At 40.2% G+C, this 23714-nt stretch overlaps 1 protein-coding gene across 3 annotated transcripts; it reads left to right on the top strand.

Moving 5' to 3' along the window:
* The first annotated feature begins 561 nt into the window (after positions 1–561).
* MORF4L1 (mortality factor 4 like 1) lies at positions 562–21766 on the top strand. Of its 3 annotated transcripts, none has more exons than XM_069466510.1 (13): positions 562–726; positions 5187–5233; positions 7626–7693; positions 10656–10772; positions 11790–11876; positions 12700–12780; positions 15032–15057; positions 15549–15637; positions 16593–16694; positions 18523–18611; positions 19091–19263; positions 19527–19611; positions 21045–21766. In XM_069466510.1, the coding sequence occupies exons 1-13, from the start codon at positions 687–689 to the stop codon at positions 21127–21129; spliced, it is 1089 nt and encodes a 362-aa protein (XP_069322611.1). In that variant the 5' UTR covers positions 562–686; the 3' UTR covers positions 21130–21766. The 3 variants fall into 3 exon arrangements, with proteins under 3 accessions (XP_069322611.1, XP_069322612.1, XP_069322613.1); XM_069466511.1 differs by having other exon boundaries at positions 19527–19641; positions 21045–21060; XM_069466512.1 differs by lacking the exon at positions 10656–10772 and having other exon boundaries at positions 563–726; positions 21045–21764.
* Positions 21767–23714: the final 1948 nt, after the last annotated feature.

The following is a 23714-nucleotide window of genomic DNA, read 5'->3' on the forward strand; positions in this document are numbered from 1 at the left end:
CGGGCCGGGGCGGGCGGGAGCAGCGGACGCCTCCGTCCCGCCGGGGACATCTGGCTCCCGCCGGCTGAACAACGAAGCTTCCAGACGCGGACCCTATTTCCCGCCCCTTTGTGGCCAGCTGCTGCCGCTGGAGCTTCCCCACATAAAACCTGGGGATGCTACCGCGCCGGCTTCAGAGGCAGCCCGCGTCGCCCAGGCCGCTCAGCGTCCTCGCGGCCCCGTTTTACCCAGGGACCCCGCAACTGGACCCTCCCCATTCTCGTATCGCCCCCGCGACCCCCGCCGCCAGCTCCGTTCTAATAACACACAAAATCAAACCCGGGCTCTAACCATCCGGGGCAGCCCCGGGTAAGAGGCATCAGGGGTAGGGGACGGGAACGGGGGAGGGGGACGAGAAGGGGGCGCCCCACCCCCACCCGGCTGCGCCCCCCGCCCCGGAACTACAGTTCCCGGCGTGCCCCGCGGCAGCGAGGGCGCAGGGGCGCGTGCGCGGCGGGCGCCCGTTGGCTGGGGCCGCGGCTGCGCAGGTCGCGGCGCTGTGAGGTCGGCAGCGCTGGCAAATCGGGCCCGGGATGTAGAGCCGGCGGTGCCTGACGGCGCGTCTGACGCGGAGTTGGGTGGGGTGGAGAGTAGGGGGCGGTAGTCGGGGGTGGTGGGAGAAGGAGGAGGCGGCGAATCACTTATAAATGGCGCCGAAGCAGGACCCGAAGCCTAAATTCCAGGAGGGTGAGTCTGCACCCTTTGGGGAGAAACATCCAACGGCGCGGTGGAGGGCGGCGGGCGCGGGGTCTGCGCGGCTGGGGCCGGGGGCGGCGCGGGTCGCCCCGACGCGGCGGCCGGCGGGGCTTTGTGCGGGGAAGGCGCATTGCGGAGGGCGGTTTGGGTGCGTCATCGGGAGAAAACGCTCTGGGAAGCGGAGAGCCCGCGGGCGTTGGCGTGGAGAGGGCGCGCGTGGCGCGCGGTACAGCCTCGTCGAGCGCTGGTTGTGGGGGCGAGGGCGTGGAGGAGGCCGCCTATTGTAGGGAGGCGGCGGGCGCGCCATGGCGGCCGCGAGGGAACGTGATGTGGCGTGGGGGAGGGGAGCGGAGGGCGGCGGCCGTCCGGGGGCTCTCTCGAGGCGCCTGGCCGACTGGCGCCAACGGTTGGCGGCCCCGCGCTCCTTGGCGGCCCAGGGTGGGCGCATTCGGTGGAGACGCGGAGCCGCAAGTGGGCGGGTGGGCTTTGGGCCCCGGGGCGGGAGAACTGCGTTGTAAAATGGCCGCTGCAAGATGGCCGTGCCGTCATGGCCGCCGGCGGCGCTGCCCGGCGAGCGACGCGGTGCAGCGCCCCGCCGCGGCGAGCGCGGAAACGGCGCCTCGGGCTCGCCGCGGGGCGCGGGCGGGGGCGGGGGCGCGGGCGCGGGCGCGGGCGGGGAGAAAGACGCGCGGACGGCGTTTTCCTCCGCTTTGTGTGGCCGCGGGCATCGCTTTGCTCCTCGGCGCCGTGCCGGGGCCGTCCGGTAACGGGAGTGCGCTCTCGCTGAGCGCTTGCTCGTAAAATAAAATGACTTTAATGCAGCGTTACGGTACCTCCATTTGTCAGTCGTGTCGCCTTGACGTCGTTTTTAAAATACAGCGAGTGTTAGACTAGTTGCAAGATTTGAGCAACTGTTTTAAAAGTTAATGTTTATTAATTGCTTGCTTTTGATCGACGTGAGTTTTGGCTGACGTTAGAATCTGACTTCCAGTGGAAGGACAGCTTTTTCAGTTTTCACAATTAACGCATCTATTGTGTATTAAGGCAGAGGTCTAATAGTAAATTAAAAAGGCGATAGGATTGTGTAGGCAAGGAGGAACACTTTAAAATTTCCTTTTCATTGCCTCGGATGTATGTTAGTTACTGTAGATAAGATGTCCAGATGTCTGCGTAAATTTTGGTTGTTTTAGGAATTTTCAGACTTCAATGTGAGTTAGAATTACTCACAGGTTTAAAGTCAAAAACCTGAAACCCAAGTACTGCGTATTTTAACTTTATGGGATATTTAAGGAGTTTTCAGGTTATTTTTGTAATGAGTGACTGGTAATACCTAGACTTTGAGAAGCTGTTACTCTTACCTCCTATGGAGTTGTTATTTTACTAAGTAATTTACAGCAGATATTCTTTTTTTTTTTTTTTTTTGAGACAGAGTCTCGCTCTGTTGCCCGGGCTAGAGTGCCGTGGCGTCAGCCTAGCTCACAGCAACCTCAAACTCCTGGGCTCAAGTGATCCTCCTGCCTCAGCCTCCCGAGTAGCTGGGACTACAGGCACACACCGCCGTGCCCGGCTAATTTCATATATATATTATTATTATTATTATTATTTTGTTGTTGTTGTCCAGCTAATTTTTTTCTATTTTTAGTAGAGACGGGGTCTGACTCTTGCTCAGGCTGGTCTCAAACTCCTGACCTCCAGCAATCCTCCGTCCTCTGCCTCCCAAGAGCAGATATTCTTAATCTAGAGTGACTGGGTATAATTCAGAGGGTCTCTGAATTTGAACTGTGAAAAATATTTTTTCTATCATCTAGCTGAAATTTAGCATTTCAGTTATTGATGTAAGCCACCCCTCCAGAAAAAAGAAACCCCACAGTAGTATTAATAGTACATTTTTATATCTCAGTGTTGCAGTTGTGGAAGATACATTCAGTTATCACTTACGTTACTTCAAAATTAGAATAGTTACAGGATCAGTACTAAATCTTGCCTAATACATCAAATAAGGATGGAACATTTAAGATATTTTGATAACTATTTCAATACAGTTGGTTTCCTTTGTAATACTATGTTATATGTATTTATGAAAACATTCTAAGAAGAGGCTCATGGGATTCACCAGACTGTCGTGGCACAAAAAGGAACATCATTGTTCCTACTGTAATGGAGGAAGTGCTTTAAAAGTTCTACAGAAGCATAGTGACGTGAGGGAGGTGGCAGTAAGGAAGAGTGTGTGTGCAGGTATATTGTGTTACTGGAGAAGAGTAGGAACCAAAGTACAAGTACTCCTAGGTAAGATTTTGAAAGCTGTATATAAGAGTGCACTTAACCATTGTTCTCCAGGTGTGTTTTCTACTCGTGTTTCAGAACTGAATTGTATAACCATCTTTTTAAAAACCATTTTAGTTTATAAGGTGTTCAGAGCCTATCTTGTAAGGAAAAAAGGAGTATGTATTTGGTGCTAACAGAACTATCTTGAAACACTACAGAAGAGTTATGGTAGAAACATGGATTCCCAGAAAGTTCTGGTTATTTATTTATTTTTTATGATTCCTGTAAAACTCAAAAGTTTTTTCATTTAATAATGATACAATATATGTTCTGTGAGCAATTTTTAAAGCACAGTGACTTTGCACTCCCTCAACTTAGCTTTCATTTGAAATTATTAAAGCATAGGGTAAAGAAAACTCTGGAACATCTCGCTTATTGTTGGAGGGGGAGAGCCCCTTCTTTTGGTCCTGTCAGGAACTAAGAGAGTGGCTGATGATGGCCTTTGATGTCCATATTCATAGTAAGCACAAACCGGTGGGCGGATGGGGAATTGGGGGTCTCACTAACCTTGAATTTGAGAGCATTGGCAGAATTACCTTTATAGTTTGGTACTAGAATGGATTAAGGGTGGAGAAAAGTATAAGGAACCATATCTAATAGGTGATTTGCTGTTTCCCCAATTACTAGTCTTTCTGGTTCTTTGAAAAATAGGCATTTGTTGTCCTTGGTCATATTCCTCAACTAGCTGTATATTTTTTTCACAGAATTCTAGGGCCACGTAGTTAGAATGGAGGTGGAAAGGCCTCAGCTTCAGCACAATTGTTTCTGGCAGCAGCGGCCAAGGGGGAAAAAAATGGTAGGCCGTTTTCAGAGTGCTTTTAAAATGTACCTGGAGAGTGAAATTAGGAAACACAGATCTGATCTTTCGTGCTGCTGTTTATTGGTAATACAGTTTACCCATTTTGGTTGTGACCCGTGGATTGTTAGAGAGTTGTCTGATAGTGTCACCCTGTCACATGCTTCTGTCCAAATTTCTCTCTGTCTGTATCCTTCCTTCCCTGTGACCCTTCCAGAGTACCTTGTCAGTCACTCCCCTTACTGTTTAGGAGTTGCAATATGAAACCCAGGAAATTGTTCACAATTGTTTCCTGACATGTCAGTAGTTATTAATCTGACAATGCTTGTCACAGACACACACATGAAAGACACTGGGCGTGTGTGTTGAGAAATGAATATACACATTTGCTGTGGAATAACTATTAATATTTCAGGTTGAAGGTTTATCTGTAAGTTGTGGTCAGTTTAAAAAAATTTTTAAAAGCAACAGTAATTAAAAAAAAAAAAGATGAAATCCATATTGCCCAATAGTTATTTCAGAATGGAGCCAGTAGGCTATTTTAATCTTAGAGCTAAAAAAGAGCTGACCCTGTTGGATTCTTGCCTCTGGTAGGCTGAAAATAATGTGTGAGAAATCTATTCCTACTATAATGAAGTGTAATCTGAGGTTTTGTTGAGAATTTTGCTTGATGAGTAGAGAGGGCTTCTAAGACTTATTAATATTACAGACCCTAAACATTTTGTTAAGTCTTACGCGCCTTACTGGTGGGCTCAACAGTGTAAGTTCCAAAGGTTAGGATTTGTGTGTTATTTTTTTTTGTTCATTGAAGAACCCCAGCACCTAGAATGTCCATTTGAGGAGTGAACATAGTGGGACCCCTTAAAGAGAATCCAGCCCATCTATGAGGCAATTGAAATTTTAACGTATAGAATATTTTACTCAGTAAAGGGGTTGGAAGTGGAGATACAGGTGGTGGGCAAGGTCCTAAACTTAGAAAAACACATAGGGAGAAGCATTTTAAAAATTGTATTCATGCAATTAAAACCAACCACCAACTCTTGACAGTGGATAACTCTGGTAGATTCTGTTTGCTTGTTTAGCAGGTGATAGATGATTTGATGATTTAAATAGATTGATATTCCAATAAATTGTTTTTTCTTGTTTCTATCAGGTACTGAGGTGTCTTTGTTGTAGGATATGGTTGAAGTTTGATCCAAAGTGTTGCCCCATGTATAGCCTTACCCGTTTCCTAATTTTGCTAGGAATACTCTAATGCAAGTGTGATGTCTCACATGGGACTATATACAGAGAAATTGCAACTAATCTAGTACTTTTTTTACTTTTACAGGTGAGCGAGTACTGTGCTTTCATGGGCCTCTTCTTTATGAAGCAAAGGTATGAAATCTGTTTTCCTTTGAGAAGTTGGCCACACCCAGTGATTAGGTCTGTTTCATATCAAAACTCCAATGTTCTGTTGTTGCTTCAGGAAGAGAGTTGCCATTTTTAGGTTCATAGTTCCTAAGTTTCCCCATCTTCTCTTTCTGGGTTTCCTACTACTTGCTTAGTGAGTCTAATAAATCAAAACTTAGGTCCTCCCTCCCACCTTTCTCACTGGCCTGCTGGAGCATTTGAGGGAATGATAGAAGATGAAGATTGGTTGTGGGAACAAATGGCATTTTGTAGGTAATGACTTGGTGAGAGGACAGTGCCACTTATTTTAATTTGCAAATATTATATGCCAAGTAAGCAATGAGCTAATTATTCTAGGTTAAAAGTAAAAGCTAACATTAAAAGTGAGTACATTTAGCTTTTGATTGTATGTTGGTTTGTCGGGCAAGGTTTGGTCTGTGTCCAAGTGTGTGCTCTAGTTAGAAAAACTGATTTTACAGGTAGCCACAGGTAAGCAGGAGAATGCTTTCCAAAGTCAAAGAATGTTTTTAGTGTTTTGTTTTTGATAACTGTTTTTGAAGAATAATTTTTATTTTCACTGTGAAAATGAATGCATAATTTCCAGGAAAAAGTCTTTTCAGAATGAATATGAAATTTACGATTAACACATAGGTGTGTGTTCAAAATTTCATATCTGAAATATAGTTTCTCTATAATGCAGAAATTAGGCATAAAAACAAACATACTACTTTCCAGAGTCAGTAAATTTGAAGTCTGTGTTATTGCCAGATTTTACCACTTAAACCAGTATGCTGTATAATGCATTGTTGATAAAGAGTTAATAATGAAAGCGCAAACTAAGAAAACCTGTACTGGACAGGAAGATGAAATAAATGTGACTCTGAGTTCTGTAACTCTTAGCAAACCGTACTCAGTGTGGCTAATAATTATTGGGCATTTCCTGTGTGCCATGCACCGTGTTAAGAACTTGGCACTTTTAAAATATAATGTACATATTTGTGATGTAATAAATAATCTTGATAACACTTTGATTTTTTCATTTCAATAGATTTAGGGTCACAGGTAGCTTGGGGTGCATGGGTGAATGGCACAGTGGTGGTGTCTGGGCTTTAGTGTCCACTGCACTGCACTGTGTGCCCCTGCAGACCTGTGGCTTAGCTTGCGCTGCACAGCCAGAGCACGCGGTATTTGGCTTTAGGCAATTTCTGTATAAATTCTTGGTGAATGGTTTATGCTCTGTGTGTCTGGAAATAGTCTTTAAAGTGTCCGATAGTTCTGACTACATAATAACTTTCGCCACTATTTACTTGTGTTTTGAATACATACATAATGTATTTTTAAAGTTCTCAGGAGCTGGGTGTGGTGGCTCGGACCTGTAGTCCTGGCCACTTGGGATGCTGAGGTGGGAAGATCTCCTGAGCCCAGAAGTTCAAGGCCAGCCTGGGCAACATAGGGAGACTCTCATCTCTTTAAAAAAAAAATTCTAAAATGGCAAAATCTGGGTTCCTGGAGATGGTCAGGAACTTTTAAGTGTATATGTATGTACGTGTGTCTTGATGATGTATTTATACAGTTTATGAATGTTAAATTATGAGTCCTTTTTATAATTTATATTCCTGAATGTTATTTTTATTGTATCAATTTGGCAAACTCTACTAAACTGGCTGGTTTTTCTCCTCTGGCAGGAAAACACTGGGGTGTACAATTCTTGAATAGAAGCCATTGAAATAACTTAAACTCTTGTAATTCTTTTTTTTCCCCCCTTCCGAAAGCTCTTCTGGAATCTTGTAACTCTTTTGGTTTGTCTCTTTTAAAGACTTTTAAATCCAAAACCAGATAGTCATCACTTGTCATAGTTAATAACTTTCCTCTAATAGTTCCTCTTGTGTGGCTGCTTTTAAGAAAAATATAAAATGTTTTTAATTCATAACTTAGTTAAACTGACTTTCTGAAACAGATCAGCCTGTCGTCTTTTACAAGCTAATGAAGTTCTTTAGTTTAAATACTTTTCATGAGTGGAATTTGCTTTTGAAGTAAACACTAGCTCCTGGCTAGTTGGACCTTGAGAAGGCATAAGCGTAGCTTTCGTTAGCTGTCCTCACATAGTTTGCCTGGCCTGTTGATTTAAGGTTTGAGGTGTCATTTCCTGCTTATGGTTCTCAACCTGGTTGGACCTTTTGTAATTTGCAGTTTTATAACTTAAGTACTCTAAAAGCTTATAGTGTTCTCTTAGTCACACTTAATTTTGTTCATTTTGGCCACCAAAAAGTTTGTATAGAATATCTTTGAAAGACTGAATACTTAAAAATCATCCAGGTAGTGTCTCTCTCTTTTTAAAAAAAATATGTATAACTGAATTTTTTCTTTTTTATTTCAGTGTGTAAAGGTTGCCATAAAGGACAAACAAGTGAAATACTTTATACATTACAGTGGTTGGAATAAAAAGTGAGTATTAGATCTTTAAAAGCAATTTTTATTTATAATTAACAAGATACCTGTGTCACTGGCACAAGTATGTAGTACTCGTGCAGTTTTAATGTAACCCGGTACATCGCCAGGGTGAATCATTTGTGTTCAGACAAAGCTGTACTAGAAATTGGGGTGCTCAGCCATTTTATTTAAATATACTTGATTCTTGGGAGTATTCTTTTGTGTTCCAGTATAATGTCTAATAATCATTTGGTCAACTGTCCTGGTTGGTTGAGTGGCACATGACACTTTTTTTGAGTTTTTTTTTTTCTTTCTGGTACATTTTAGGATGGCCTGAATTTTTTGGTCTTACCACAAACTCAGTGATTTTATATTTGTTACTCCAAGCAGCTATGCTGAAAACTAGTTGGGTTTTTCTGCCTAGAAAAGGGAAAAGGATAAAGATTACCTGATTTGGAAGTAATGACAGGATTTACCGACCCATTTTTGGAACTTTGGAAGAATAACTTAGTGTTGACAGAAAGTGATTTCATGTTTTCGGCATATTATTTAACACAGATACAGAAATTCAGTGGCAGAATCTAATTTCCTACCCCCCATCCCCTGTGTTAAGCCTCTTTTTGGGGGGGGCGGGGTAAAGCGGTGTGATGTGTTGATCTGTTTCCAGGAATGGACCGTGGGTATAGACTGTGAGCACATTCTAGAATGGAATGAATGGCGGCATTTCTCAGTGATGGGACTTTCTCCTTGGGGCCTACATCCAAACATTTACCTAGGCCTCCTTTTTGGGTCCCTATAATTGAATGGCCTGCAATTTTTACTATGAGAGGTTTTAAATTTTATTAATGTTTTACCCTTCCAATTTAACACTGCCAGTGCTAGTAAGTAATTCTTTAGGAGTTGCTTTCTAGTGACGTAAGGCTTTGTGTCAGCTGACGAGGCTCTGGTACCTGGTTTACCATGGGAGCGTTTGCCATCTGATTTGCTGAGTGCTGTGTTCATATGGAAGGTGGGTTTTCCTGTAAAGGTTATTGGCTCTGTGGCTTTGTGCTTAATTCATAAGGTCCTGTATCCAAGTGACCAACCCAGTTAATTTTATTTGTTAGGGAGTTTTTTCACAAATGCTTTTAGCTAAGAAGAAATGGAGCTTTAACTTCTTTCTTTTAGTATTTCTGATACTGATAGGTACTGCAGTACTTCAGCCCCATAGGCTTGTATTTTAAATATTGAGAAACTGGGAAAATATGGAGAAAACGGTCTTCTGGTCTTTTACTAGTAATCTATGATTTTAAATGTTATTTTAATATTAATAATAAATTGATTCTGATATCTAGGAAACAGGAAAGTTTATCTTGTGGCTCCTAGTGTATCTCATAGTTTTCTCTTCCTTTTAAAAAAATGGTAAACTGCATTTCAATCTTTTGTTAGATGTATATATTTTACATATTGATACTCTAATACCCAGAAAAAGTTGAGAGTGTTGAGTTACAAGAATCTCAATTCTTCACAAGAAATAGAATATCTTTCTTATGAATACTGAGTAGGAAAGCTAACGTCCATACTGGATATCAAAGAAAAACAGAAAGCAAATTCATGGGGTAGGCCTGCTGTCCCCCACCTCCTGCACCTCTAAAGAATTGCTTTAGGATTTCACCCTCAATAGCTGTGAATACAGCATTTGTGCTTAACTCTTTGTCATATGTGATAGATACCTTGTATAAAATTACTTGTGGCTATGTGCAGCTCAAAGACTGGATTTGAAGTGGCATTTGTAGCTCATCAGAAGTTGTGAAAATATCAAATGCTTGTCTTGTCTGATTTTACTGTTTCAAAAAATAATTGACATTTTTTTCCTTTGGTATATTTCAGTCCAGTAACATGAACCCTAGGCTTGTATAGGTTTTGTTTTATTTTTTTTTCCTCAGCTAATTTAATATTATATGTTAATTACTCCTTGGGAAAATTAAGAAGAAGGCACCAAATATTGGGTATTTTTATTACTTGCTATCTTTGTACATATATTGAGTAGTATTAATAATCAAAAGTGTCTTTTGTAGTTGATTTGGTATATAGATAAATATACATAATTTCAAAAAAATCTTACCTTTAGAAGGTACTTTAACCTTTAAATATACCGCTTGTGAAAGGGGAGGAATTATTTGAATGCCTAGCAAGTGTATTGTGTTTTTATTTAATGCTATGTAAGTAGTGGCCATGGATCATAAGCTGCCTTTAGAAAATTGGAAATTTTTTCCCCCCCGCAAACCTCCTCAAGAAAGAATGGAAATTCTTTTATGCTTGACCTATATATAAACATTTCTGAGTGTTTTGCCTTCAGTTATTTACCATGGATCGTTGTAACTTTGGAAATTAGTCACATGTGACCTTTCAAAATTCTGAAATTTTTTATGCTTGACCTATCTGTAAAAATTTCTGAGTGTTTGTTATACCCTGGTGATTGTCTTAGAGCAAAAGATGTTGCCCACTTCATTTTCCTTTGATACAGCAAAGATTTTCAGCTCTTTACATATAAAGGAAACTTTAGCAGTAACTTGGTTTTAAAAGATCAAGGTGATTATTTATTGAGATACATTTTATATCAGGGAAGGGATTTGTAAGGTTCTAAAATGGAACTTTGTGGTAATTAAATACTGGCCAGCTCCCTTTGGTTTAGAGAGAATTGTAATAGATACCGGTACAAAAATAAAAATAAGATCCTTATTTTGAAAATGGTTGGTAGAATACTTTACTTTTAAAAAAAAAAAGAATACAATTCCCTAATCCCCAAATTGGAATTTTCTTAAACTTTAATCTTTTTTCAAAAGCGCACTAGATGAGATATTTCTAAATTTTCAAACCTTGGAATTTGTTGACACAGACATTTAAATATTCCATTTGTAAATGAATCTTAATAAAGCTTAAGCTAAATTCTACACCTAGTTACTGAGATTACTTTGTACTATGCTGTCTGTATCAGAAGTGCTGTGAGGCCCAGGCGCTCTGAAAAAACTTTGAAGACACATGAGGATAATGTAGCCCTTTTTCCTGTTCCTGAAGGAGCTCCCTCAGTACACCACCCCCTCCTGACCTCTAGGTAAATGCATGTTTTAAAGTTTTTTCGAGGAAATCATGTTGAGGATTGCTTTTTATTTACTTACTTTTCCTTTTGGCTATGTTATGTGAGGTCGGAGGTGGGAAATTTTAAACAGAGTACCTTGAGGGTTACTGAGGGAGCTCCGTCAGCAGGAGAAAAGACTCACTGTGCTCAAAACATTCAGCATCCCTAAGAAATACCTTGTTTCTGTTTTCTTCTTTGGGGGGAAGACACCATCAAATTTTTGTTTTGAAGGAGCTACGTGAAGTGCCACAATGTCTTAACATTTTTAAGAAAATGGTTCTACCTTTGGATGTTTAGAAAACCAGCTTTCTGGTTAGCCTTGGAAGTTAGTGTGTCCATTTGTGAGTGAATGAAGGTGAAGAGAATGGGGGGGTCTGATACGCCATTGTGATACTTTAATTTACAGACTTAGCTGGGCCGATCTAGATAGTGTTTGAGTATTTAGACCTAGTATGTTTCTGACAAACCTTGAATGTTCGTTGTTTTGTGTCAGAGATTCTCAAGTGTATTTTACATGTGTTTAGTTACAACAATCCTTTGAGATAGGTACTGTTGTTATCCTTGTTTTATAGCACAGAGCTATGTAACTTTGTCGTTACACACAGCTGATTAACGTCTTTATTATGGACTCCTTCCTGTGTTTCATTTCTGGGAGTTAGAATTCTTTAAGATAATATTTTTTTTCTGTAAGGCTAATTGCTTAGAGACTTAAATTTTAAGTGCCACCCTCTCAAAGTAATTTTTGAGTAATCTCTGGCAAGTTAGATTTGGAATGCTGCTTCTGAAAATACGAAGTTTTCTTTCTTTATAGAACAGACTTTCATTAGATTTTCATTTTAGTTGAGAATGTATTTGTTGTAGTGCCAGTTCATCAAATTACTACAGAGAAATCCAAAGTCTTGTCTCTTGGATCTCTAAAAATTAATTGGAGAACAGAGTCTAAATAGTAGTAAAAATATTTTTGAGTGATATTTTAACTTTCCTTTTTTTCAGTTGGGATGAATGGGTTCCAGAGAGCAGAGTCCTCAAGTATGTGGACACCAATCTGCAGAAACAGCGAGAGCTTCAAAAAGCCAATCAGTAAGTTCGTTTTGTAAAATAAGTATTGGTGAGAGCTGCCTGTAGACTAGTTTTTGGTTGTGGAATGAAAATGGAAATCATGTTGGCTGCTCTGCGTGATTCTTGGTACCCGTCAGCTGCTGTTGGGGCTCTGACTTTAAGTTATCAGACAAGCCATTTCTAGGTAAAGGAAGTGGTCTACTTAGATTACTTGAGTCTGTCCTTAGATCTAGGTAGAAAACAGAGCAGAATGTTGTTGGCAGTTGCTGTAGGTATAAACTCATTGTTAAACATCTTCTGTCTTAATCTCTTGGGCTCTGTGGAAGGTACACTTGGTGGGGAAACAAAAAAGCAGGGAGAAGAGGCACCCCCCATCCTTCATCTCTGAAAGCACGTGCAGGAAAAGGGATCCTGAGGGACTTTGTGGTCTGCAGGGTAATTTCATGGTCGGAATGTATGTCAAAATTGAAGTGATGAAATGGGATCATATAAAAGAAGACATTGGGATTAGTGAATTCCAAAACAGAAATGGAATTTTCAATTATGTGAGACACAAACTATTATAGTCACTTTTTTACTACACTGATTTTAATTTTGGTGGATACAGAAGAGCCAAATCTCGGGTTTTCTGTTCTTTCTTTCTTGAGTTTTTTGTTTGAATTTTTTTTGGGGGGTAATTATATTCTTTCTTGTCCAACTTGTTAAATATAAACTTGGTGCCAGAATATGTACAGGCTTGGGACCTGAATTTGAATATAAATTCCTGATGGAATTGAGCTGGTACAATTTATTTTTCTATGTAAGTACTCATTTTGTGATGACTGTACTGAAATTATTTTTGAAGGGAGCAGTATGCAGAGGGGAAGATGAGAGGGGCTGCCCCGGGAAAGAAGACATCCGGTCTGCAGCAGAAAAATGTTGAAGTGTAAGCAGCTCTATCTTTGTTTTATAAGTGAAATTCATATTCGATACTCATCATGTGTTAATTATTGAAAATGGAAACTTCTGGAACATTGTCGAAACCAGCGAGAATCCCATTCCTCAGGTATCAGGTTGTTAAATCATTGAAAATACATACTAAACAGTGAGTGGTGGCTCTCCTATAGTACCAGCTACTTGTGAGGGTCACTTGAGGCCAGGAGTTTAAGACCAGCCTGGGCAATGTGGTGAGACCTTGTCTCTAAGAAAAAAGAAATAAAATGAAAATACATACCTCTTAATTTTCCTTAGCACGTTTCCCCCTTTTTGTTGTGGTAAAATACACATATACCATGTAAACCATTATTAAGTTTGTAATTCAGTGGCATTAAGTACCTTTACAACCCTTATCTTTTAAGTAGCATGTGTAAGTATACATGTATGTAATGTTTTGTCTTACAAAGACAGTACTATCAGTAGGGCACAGTTTGAGAGATAATTTTTTGGCACAGTTTGCTTTTTTAGTTCTGCTACAAATATTTTCTGTGTAATTCCCCTTTGGGGAATTATGTGAGAAGTTAAGGTTTCGAATAGTATGCCTTTCTCCTCCACCCAGGAAGAAGAAAACCATTACTTACTCCAGGGTGATGAGTCCTAGAATAAGAAAGTCACGTCACATACACGTGGCGTTTGTCTAAAGTTTAGGTACCTGAAAGCTGGTGTAAGGAGTGGTAATTTAATAAGTATTGTTAAATAAGTATTAATAGTATAAGAACATAAAAGTTACAACTTTTTGGAAGAGATCATTTTGCTTTTTGCCAGAGTTATTGGTCTGACTTTACTGCTTAGAAGTCAGGTGTTAAATATAGTGTTGTGCAGTTTCAACTACAAAAATAATGGCTGAGTAAACACATGAAGTAAAGTTTCAAAATTCAAATTTCCCTGTCCTCGGACAGTGGGAGCTTCTTGATTGGCCCCTGATAGTCCAGAAGGTCGAAGCAAGAATGTCCAGGGGTTCTTGCTCCTGGGCGTTGACGTGCACAGGCTGAGCGTCTTCTGTCCAAAATGTTTGTGGCCAGAGTGTTTCAGATTTCAGAATGTTTCAGATTTTGGAATATTTGCATTATACTCTACTGGTTGAACATCCAAAATCCGAAATACTCTAGTGAGCATTTCCTTTGAGCATCATGTTGGCTCAAAAATTTTGGATTTGAGCACTTCTGATTTAGGCTGCTCAGCCTGTATAGTTCGTAGAGCCTTTAGAGATCACTTGTCAGTATTTTAATTTTAATAGTGTAGAGTGAGTGGGTTAAAAGATTTAGTATAAGGACTTTTGGTTTCTCTTGGTCCTCATGCATTGTTGACATGTACAAGTTAAGTTCATGGTTTACTCTGACCCAGAAATACTGTCCAGCAGTATTTACATTGTAAAAGCTAACCTTAGAGAGGCAGGAGAAAACCTGTATTCATATTGGCCAGATCTTATGTTTTATATCCAAACATGAGTTGTAAAACGAACCTGAAGACCTGAATTAATACTGTTAATAAGTTTTATAAATATTAAAGCTGTAGAAAAGTAGAAAAATCCAGGTGTTCTGGTATGGTCTCACCAGGAGTAATCCACAGTGATGGGCTTTGTAAACTCTTCTGGAAATAATTACGTGAAATAGCAAAAATCAGTAAGTTTACCATTCAGCAGTATGTAAAGGAACGTGAGTGAGGTTGCTGTGAAAGACGACCAGACAGACAGATCAGCTTTGTCCTGGATGTGGGGGATAGAGTGTAGTATTGGGACTGAGGGAATGTAATTTAGAGAAGAAATAAAGTGAAACAAAGTTTGGACCACTGAGAGTGGAGTAACAGGTTAGTATTTAAGAAATATACAGATCTGAAATCTAAATTAATGTTTTGAGAATCAAAACTAAAATAGTTGTAAGAATTACTTTATCCTTTGAAACTTTTCTTGATGGGACTAGTAATGTAATATATACTTTTAACATATACTAATACAGCCTTGGGAGATGGAGGTCGTCTCCAAAAATGTTCTTGGTTTATTTTTCTATTATGTGGAGGGAGATGTGAATTTAACCAGCTATTAGCAAAAAGTGCTTGTGCCTGAACACAGGAGACTATATTTACTACCTGTCTTATCGAAGGCAGTATTTCTCTGTGAATTTGTCCCTGATAAAAAGGAATTGAAACAAAGGTAGTTTTACTGGAAGTAATTATTTATCTTTCTTGTTTTTCTTCCCTTACAGGAAAACAAAAAAGAACAAACAGAAAGGTAAGAATGTTAACTTTCTTAAAATTGCTTTATTTTACCTTTATAATACTCAAATTTTGAATTACACTATTTTGAAAGCTATGAAATTTTGGAATAAACATGTTTATTTATGGTCTTAATAGGAATCTCACAGCTGTATTATGAGATAGATAGGTACATGATGGTAGAGACCTAACTCTTGTTACCATGGAGAAACTTGTAAGCATAAGTTACTTTCATCTGCTTTGGTCTTAATGACAGCCACTGAGAAGATGACACATTTAAATAAATTGGAAGATGGTAATATTAAATGTTACTCATACTAAATGTTTGGTAGAGCTGTTTACAGAAGTTACATTTCTGGTAGGAATATGATTCTTTAATCATAGATTCAAGTAATAGCTCTGTAATGGAGAAATAATGAAAAGAGGGAGAGACTACTTAAAGAGTTTTTTGTTGAATTAGCTAAAATGAGCCTTCCTCTCCCCCTGCCCTTAAACACATCTTTATAGCCCCTGGAAATGGAGATGGTGGCAGTACCAGCGAGACTCCTCAGCCTCCTCGGAAGAAAAGGGCCCGGGTAGATCCTACTGTTGAAAATGTGAGTGTTTCTTGAGTTTGTGAAGAGCATGTTAGAGTCTTTAGTCTCAGTCATGTTGCAACACGTAAAAATAGAACTTTGATTCTTACAAGCATTGCTAATGTGGTTAACTACTGAAATTAAAAATTTTCTCTTTTTGGGGGTAAAGGATATGTTTGTATAATACGTTTTTATTTTACCTGTAGTTCTAGATTTTTTACCCCAACTCGTCATTTGTTGTGTCAGCTCCATGATCCACATATAAGACTAAATGTTTCTTTGGTGTTGGACTGGATAGACTTATTAGGTCACATTAGATGGTTTATTAAATTGTATGATGGATTAATAAACCAATAAAAAATAACACGAAAGCCTGTCAGTATAGTTTAGAATTAAATATAATTGGCAAAGTGTCTTATTTCTAATTAATTATAATTTCCAAAGTTATGAATTTGAAGATAGGATTTTAATTTTTAACTGACGTAGTTTATATTTCCGAAGCTGAAATTATAAGTGTACTTACAAACAGCGGCATGATCTGCAAATAGGCATTTTTGGGCAGTTTTTGAAGACTTCCTTAGAAATCAATACTTTTAATTTCATGAATTAAAGATGTACCTTATAATAGTTGTGTTTGGGATAGTCATTAGGAGACCAAGAGTAACTATGAAAATACTAAGTTAAAATGTATGAAGTCAGGATGTTCTGTTTCCAGAACAGGAGGAACTAAATCACTAAAGCATATTTACCTTCACATGAAAATGCAGACTTTCATGGTCCAAGATAAGATTCTCTTCCAGAAGCTAGCCATGTGGTCTTTTTCATTTACTATCGACTGTTCCAGCTGTACACATGACTGCTTTTAAAGAATTTATTTATACTTAGTGCCTCTAGAGGTTTTAAAAAAATACTACTTTTTATAGTTTCTATTCAGTAAGAAAAAAGAGTTTTTAATACCCTTCCTTTTTCTATTTAGGAAGAAACATTCATGAACAGAGTTGAAGTTAAAGTAAAGATTCCTGAGGAGCTAAAACCTTGGCTTGTGGATGACTGGGACTTAATTACCAGGCAAAAACAGGTACCTTGAAAACTATACAGATCACAAGCTATATGTTGTTTTTGCTAGCAAAAAAAAAAAAAAAAAAAAAAATTAAAGTGTTATATAGACGAACTTTTTTTTTTTTTTTTGGAGACGGAGTCTCACTTTGTTGCCCCGGCTAGAGTGAGTGCCGTGGCGTCAGCCTAGCTCACAGCAACCTCAAACTCCTGGGCTTAAGCGATCCTACTGCCTCAGCCTCCCGAGTAGCTGGGACTACAGGCATGCACCACCATGCCCGGCTAATTTTTTCTGTATATATTTTTAGTTGGCCAGATAATTTCTTTCTATTTTTAGTAGAGACGGGGTCTCGCTCTTGCTCAGGCTGGTCTCGAACTCCTGACCTTGAGCGATCCACCCGCCTTGGCCTCCCAGAGTGCTAGGATCACAGGCGTGAGCCACCGCGCCCGGCCATAGACGAACTTTTAAGGTGTGACTGATACATGATATTTTAATTCAGTGGCTGAGCAATTGGAGAGGCATAAAAGTACATATGTAAATTTCATACCTTTATAGTGATAAAAGTGGAAGTAACTCATTTTTGGAGGTTGCTAGGGCAGGAACTCATTTTGAAAATTGGTAAAGGCGAGGAAGCATGTGCTCACTGTCTTGACATTGAAACTGGAACATCCGCCCTGCTGACGGAATGCGGTAGAAAGCACACACACCACTTGCAGGGGTATTCATGGCCCCCAGGAGAACCTGAGTCATAGTAATGTCCCAGGTCTGTTACTAGTTTGCAGGAAATAAGGTTGTTTAATCGAGGAACGTGTTTATTAATCATTAAAGTCCATGATGAGTAATTCTATAGGACAAATAAACCAATTTCTTTAAGCAAACAAAGGTCATAGTTAGGATTGGGATAGGTCGGGGGAGAAGAGTAGGGACTAGACGATCATGAGACTTAAGGGAAATATGAGTCACATACAGTGTGTGGACATCACTTGAATCCTTTGGAGGATGATTTAGTTATACCTAAACTGCCTGTTTCCAGGCCATGGTTCTGGCTGGGCAACGGGGCTCTTGCCTTTAATTCAGCACCTTGGGAGGCCGATGTGGGAGGGTCGATCACTTGAGGCCAGGAGTTCAGGACCATCTGGGCAACATAGTGAGCACCCTGTTTCTACAAAATGTACAAACATGAGCCACGCATGGTGGCATGTACCTATAGTCTTATTACTCAGGAGGCTGAGGCAGGAGGATCACTGGAGCCCAGGAGTTGGAGGTTGCTGTGAGCTGTGATGACACCATGGTTCCACCATTAGTGTCTGTGAGCTTGGACGAGTTTATCAGCCTTTTTGTGCTTTAGTTTTCACATTTAGTGGAATACCAGTCCCTGCTTCATAGTGTGGATGCGAAGATAAAAGATAGTTATGGTAATGCCAGAGGCCAACTCTGGTACATAATGTGCGAAGCAGCACGTGATGAAGGCACATTGCTGTGTGGTGTGTGCGGTGTACATACGTGTTGGGCGTGTTGCCGGTCTTGAGGGCTGTGCTCGCTGGCGTGGTAGCCACTGGCCACGTTTGGCTATTTAAGTAAATACACAGATGTTCCTTAACTTATGATGGGGTTACATCCTGATAAACCCAGCAGAAAGTTGAAAAATTAAGTCAAACCATTGTAAGGTGGGGATCATCTATAATTGCATTTTTAGTTCCTCATATTCATGTTTCAAGTGCTGAATAGTGCTTTTTTTTCTTTTTGTAATACTATTGCGTGATTTTTTATTGCATAAAAAGTTTTTTCTGATGCAGTTTTTCTTTAGAAAAGGGAATACTTGTATTCAAGTGTGCTTTTGTTTTCATAGCTCTTTTATCTTCCTGCCAAGAAGAATGTGGATTCCATTCTAGAGGATTATGCAAATTACAAAAAATCTCGTGGAAACACAGATAACAAGTAAGAATGTGCACCTTTCAAGTATACCCAAAGACATTTTAAAAAAATATTATTTCCAAGTAAATCATCTGAAACTTATACTTAACTCTATATGTTAATGCCATCAGAAACTAGCAAAATACAATTTCATTGGTTTGACCCAGGAGTTGACCTACGAAGTTTTTTTTAAAGGGCCAGACAGTAAATATTTTAGGCAAAATTGAAGTTTTTATGTAGATACTTACACAGCTATTTAAAGCTTAACCATTTGAAAATGTAAGAACCATCTTAAGGGCTTTAATTTGGTAAATGCTGCTTTAGCATGTTTTAAAAATTGATTTCATGTATCCTCGTTAAAACCCTTTGAGAAAAAAACAGCCATGGTTGGTTGTCACTAGCTCAACCTTTAATTCTTTACCCTCTTGTTGGTTGAATTATTCCCTATCTCAGTTGTTTTCCATGGCTAGTTTTGAAAGTAAATGCTTTTGTTCACTTGTCAGGGAGTACGCTGTTAATGAAGTTGTGGCCGGGATAAAGGAATACTTCAACGTGATGTTGGGCACTCAGCTGCTCTACAAATTTGAGAGGCCACAGTATGCGGAAATCCTTGCAGATCACCCCGATGCGCCCATGTCCCAGGTGTATGGGGCACCACATCTACTGAGATTGTTTGGTAATGGCCATTTAGAAAACATGACTTTTACTTGTTTTGTCTTCTTAAATGAGCAAGAGGTAATTCACTTGCTAAAACATGACTGTATTCCAATTTGAATTTTTATCTAAAATGTTAAATAGCAAAATCCGTTCAAGGGTGAAGCTTTTAAAACCACACATTTTAAAAGAATTGGTGATGGTTGCATTTGCTCTCGTAATTTAAATAATACGGTTATAGTGCTGCCTGGATGTAACTTGGGCTAAATTCTCTTCTTTCAATAGTACGAATTGGAGCGATGTTGGCCTATACACCTTTGGATGAGAAGAGCCTTGCTTTATTACTGAACTATCTCCATGATTTCCTGAAGTGAGTCTAAGCATGCGTGAAATTGTGAACGTGAGTCTAGAATCACTGTATGGTAGGAGAGAGTAACGCTCTGGATGCTGAAACATCATCGAGTAAAAGAATGTGTTGGTGCAGCCTTAGCAGATGGTTACTGGAACAGTATAAATAAGTGCAGGTACCTGGAGTCTCACAAATGACGGACCAGCCTGTGGGTGTAACGGGATGGGGTGGGGTACTTTGTAGATTGGTGATGAGACAGCTGACAGCTGGGAAGAAAACAAAGTAAAAGCCACACTTAGTCTGGCACCAAATTCTAGATGAAACTAGATTTTAAATCTAAAACTAAAACACTTAAGATAATGAAAGAAAACAGTATTTTTATAGTTCCATAGTGTTACGTGTATGAAAGGGCTGCTATGTTTAATGCATAAAGAAGAGTTCTGATTCAGTAAGAAAAAGACCAGTGTGATAAGCAGGACAAAGGGTGTTTACAGAAACGGCAGCGCAAAGGGCCGTTAAAAACACGTCCAGAATTACACCACCAGTGTCAATGCCAGTAAAATCTCTCGTCAGGTTGCTAAGATTTAAATGATTGAAGAAACTGGGAAAGGGACAATTCTAGTTTGTACAACGTTTTGGAGGACATTTTTATCATAGTGAATTTTGAACAACCAAGCAGCTATTAAAACAGTGAGGTTGTTCTAAATACAGTGAATCAAGCAGGTGACAGGGAAAAAATACTGAACCGATAACGGTGTTCACGTTGTGTCCACGGGGGGAAGAGCCAAGCTGCAGCAGAGGAGTGTGATACAATCCCCTCATCTGTACAGGTGTTTGTTTCCGTCTTTGGGAAAGATACATGCTTTCCTGGAGCGTGGATCGTAGTTAACAGGGCATTATTTCTTGCATGGTGTTGGGAGAAAAGGTGGGAGTTTTTGGTTTTCTACTTTGACCGTATGTTTTATAATAAATTTAAGACTGCAACATGGGCTTGAGTCTAAACAGAGTATAGTCCTTGCTTTACCAGTGATTCATGTCCTCTCTGGATCTCAATTTCTTTGTGAAGTAAAACTGCTCCACTACTTGACGTTTCAGTTCCTTTAATACGATTTCTCGAAGAGCTAAAGGAAACATCTAGATGTTACTGTTTCAGGAGGGTAGTGCCGTGTGTGATAGGATGACTTTATTAAACACCATTCAGGCTCTCCAGTTGGTGTCCTGAAGAGACGACAGTTCTCGTCCAGATTTCATTCCTTCACGCGTGACGTTACCTAACGTGTAGCCCGTTTGCCTGAATTGTAATTATATGGTTTTACTGTGAAGTAGCAATTTGTTTTATGTGTTTAAGGAAAGTGTTTTCTGTGGCTTATGTATGCTAATACGTAGGAAGAGATTTTGATCAAAATGGGATTTTAAAAAAATCTTGGTGATGAATAACATCTTTTTCTTTCAAGGTACCTGGCAAAGAATTCTGCGACTTTGTTCAGTGCCAGTGACTACGAAGTGGCCCCTCCCGAGTACCACCGGAAAGCCGTGTGAGACGCTCGCCGTGTTTGGATCTCTGTAAACACATCTTTGTTCTCAGTCTTTCTCCTGTACAAACAATGTACTTTGAAGATGTTAGTGTATAACAGAATTGATGTTTGTTTTCTGTTTGATTTTAAACAGAGAAAATAAAAGGGGTTATAGCTCCTTTTTTCTTTTCTTACTTTTTTTTTCATTTCAAAGTTGCTACCAGTGTATTCAATGATGGACAGCAGAGAGACATGCTGTAGAGTGTTTATTGCTAGTCGACAAAGCTGCTTCTGAATGCTGGTGGCTCTCTCCTTTGACACTACGCACTTTTATAATACGTGTTAATGCTACATGGCAAATGCGCTGACTCCTAGTGCCAAAGGTTCAACTCAGTGTCTATAACTGAACACACTCACCCATTTGTGCTCCTTTTTTTTTTTATGGTGCTTAAAGTAAAGAGCCCGTCCTTTGCAAGTCATCCATGTTGTTCCTTAGGCATTTTATCTTTGCTCAGATTGTTGAAGAATGGTGGCTTGTTTCATGGTTTTTGTATTTGTGTCTAATGCACGTTTTAACATGATAGACGCAATGCATTGTGTGGCTAGTTTTCTGGAAAAGTTGATCTTTTAGGAATTGTTTTTCAGATCTTCAATAAATTTTTTCTTTAAATTTCAAAGAGCAGTGTGCTTGTGTGGATACGTTACAAAAACCATTGTATGATGTGTATTCCTTCTTACATTTAGACAGTGACTTTTCAGGTGGGTGTTTAATTTTCTGGTATGAAATGAGGTACTTGGCGTTGGCACTGAGCTTTAACCCATGGCAACTGTGGCGGCTGCTGTCTTGAGTCCTGACTAAAAGTTAGAAGTTCACATGGCTATTTCTCTACTTTCCCCAGACTTTACCTGTGGGACAGCTTGCTTTCTGTCAATAAATGTTTATTTTTATGGGTTTACCTTAGAAACATGAGCTTAAAACAGCAGTAGACAACAAAATATTTGTAAAGGGCAACTTGGATAGAGATAACAAAGTGGTCTGGACTCGGGCAGAGTGACACGGGTAGAGTGACACGGGCAGAGCGACACTCGTTAGCAGCAGATTGGCAGGCAGGGCAGGAGGGAGGAGCTGTGGCAGTGGGGGGGGGTCGGGGGGGGGTCCCAGGCAGAGGGAAATGGGGCAAGTTCCAAAGAGGCAGTGAATTTGCCGTGGGCATTTGCAGGGCACGCTCCCGGACGCAGTTATTTTCTAGCCCTGTTACTCTTTCTGCTTACATATTCCCTGCTTTTTACTTATTTATCCTTTCCCTTTTGTCGCAAATGTACCAATTTAGTCTGACTCTTAAAAATTGTGGATTATTGCTTGGGAATGTTCAGCTGTAGAATGTTACGTAGATGTGATTTCCCAGTGTGGAATGCTACACGAGTTTGCATGTCATCCCTGCGCCAGGGCCGTGCTAATCCTGTGTGTTCGGTTTTAGTGAACGTACTGCTGAAGTGAGCGCTGGATGTGATGTTTTAGTGATAGACACACGGTCCCTTGAACGTTAGCCTTGCTTGATTGGGTGTCTAAAGATTTGCTTGTTTGGCACATCTAAGATAGTACAGCTTTGCCAATTTTTCCTATATTCCAGTGTCTGTAGAATGCTTTTCCTTTTATTTTTTTAAGAGACAGGGTCTTCCTGCTGTGCTGCCCAGGCTGGCCTTGGAGCTCCAGGGCTCAAGCAGTCCTCCCGCCTCAGCCTCCTGGGTAGCTGCAGCTACAGGGGTCCTGCTGTCGGCGATCACAATAGTAATGGTTTTTACTTGGTCCAGATTGTCTTTATACATTGTTTATCTTTAATTTATGCAAATGTACCTTAATTTGGCACAAAACGATGTCAAATAAGAGCAACCAGTTACTCAACCCTTTTTGGCTTCAGGACCTTTTTATAATTTATGTTAAAAATTGAGGATCACTCCCTTCCTTAAAATGGATGGTTCCTGTTTGATGGTGGGAGAGGCCAGGGTGGGTTAGGGTCCGAACGCCGAATCTGAGACAGTTTCCACTTGCCTGTCACCTTGCTGCTCCTGCCAGGTCTTTTTTTTTCCTTTTTGACTTTTAAACTTGCTTTCACCTGATGTTGGATGGAAAGGCCAAGTTGGAGAACTAATACAGTATATGAAAAAATCCCAAATTTTCTGGGTCTACTTAATTTTTTTTTAAGTTCTGGAGACTTGTCTTGGGCCGTGTAGTAGACTATATAATCTGAAACTGTGCCCATTACATTACACTTGGAAATGTAATGAAATATTTCTCTTAAATGCCTCCATGAGCAGAAAAGGAACAGACTAAAACTGGAGACCCCAAAGTTGTGTCTGCCTTCAGTCTCGGTGGTGCCGGACACTGCGTGTGTGTGTGGTCAGCACAGAGAGAAGGGGTTGAGAAGATGAGACAGGAACGGAGGGGGCTCGGACCAGTGGAAGTCGTGGCACACTCGGTAACTCAGTGCTCTCCCACTGAGGACTGCCGCAAAGTAAGCAGGATCTTACAACACCTGCTCGAAGGCACCGGAGAGCTGGGACAGTGGCGCAGACGTGACGGGCCAGCATCTCGGGGAGGACGGCGTCTCT

The sequence above is a fragment of the Eulemur rufifrons genome, chromosome 3 (genome assembly GCF_041146395.1).
Source record: "Eulemur rufifrons isolate Redbay chromosome 3, OSU_ERuf_1, whole genome shotgun sequence".
Classification (NCBI taxonomy): Eukaryota; Metazoa; Chordata; class Mammalia; order Primates; family Lemuridae; genus Eulemur; species Eulemur rufifrons.

What these genes read in the sequence shown, in the direction of transcription:
- MORF4L1 (XM_069466510.1), top strand. Translation starts at nt 687, where the DNA reads ATGGCGCCGAAGCAGGACCCGAAGCCTAAATTCCAGGAGG. An exon ending in TAGATCCTACTGTTGAAAAT is followed by an intron (nt 15,638 to 16,592) that starts GTGAGTGTTTCT and finishes TTTTCTATTTAG; the next exon opens with GAAGAAACATTCATGAACAG. An exon ending in TAATTACCAGGCAAAAACAG is followed by an intron (nt 16,695 to 18,522) that starts GTACCTTGAAAA and finishes TTGTTTTCATAG; the next exon opens with CTCTTTTATCTTCCTGCCAA.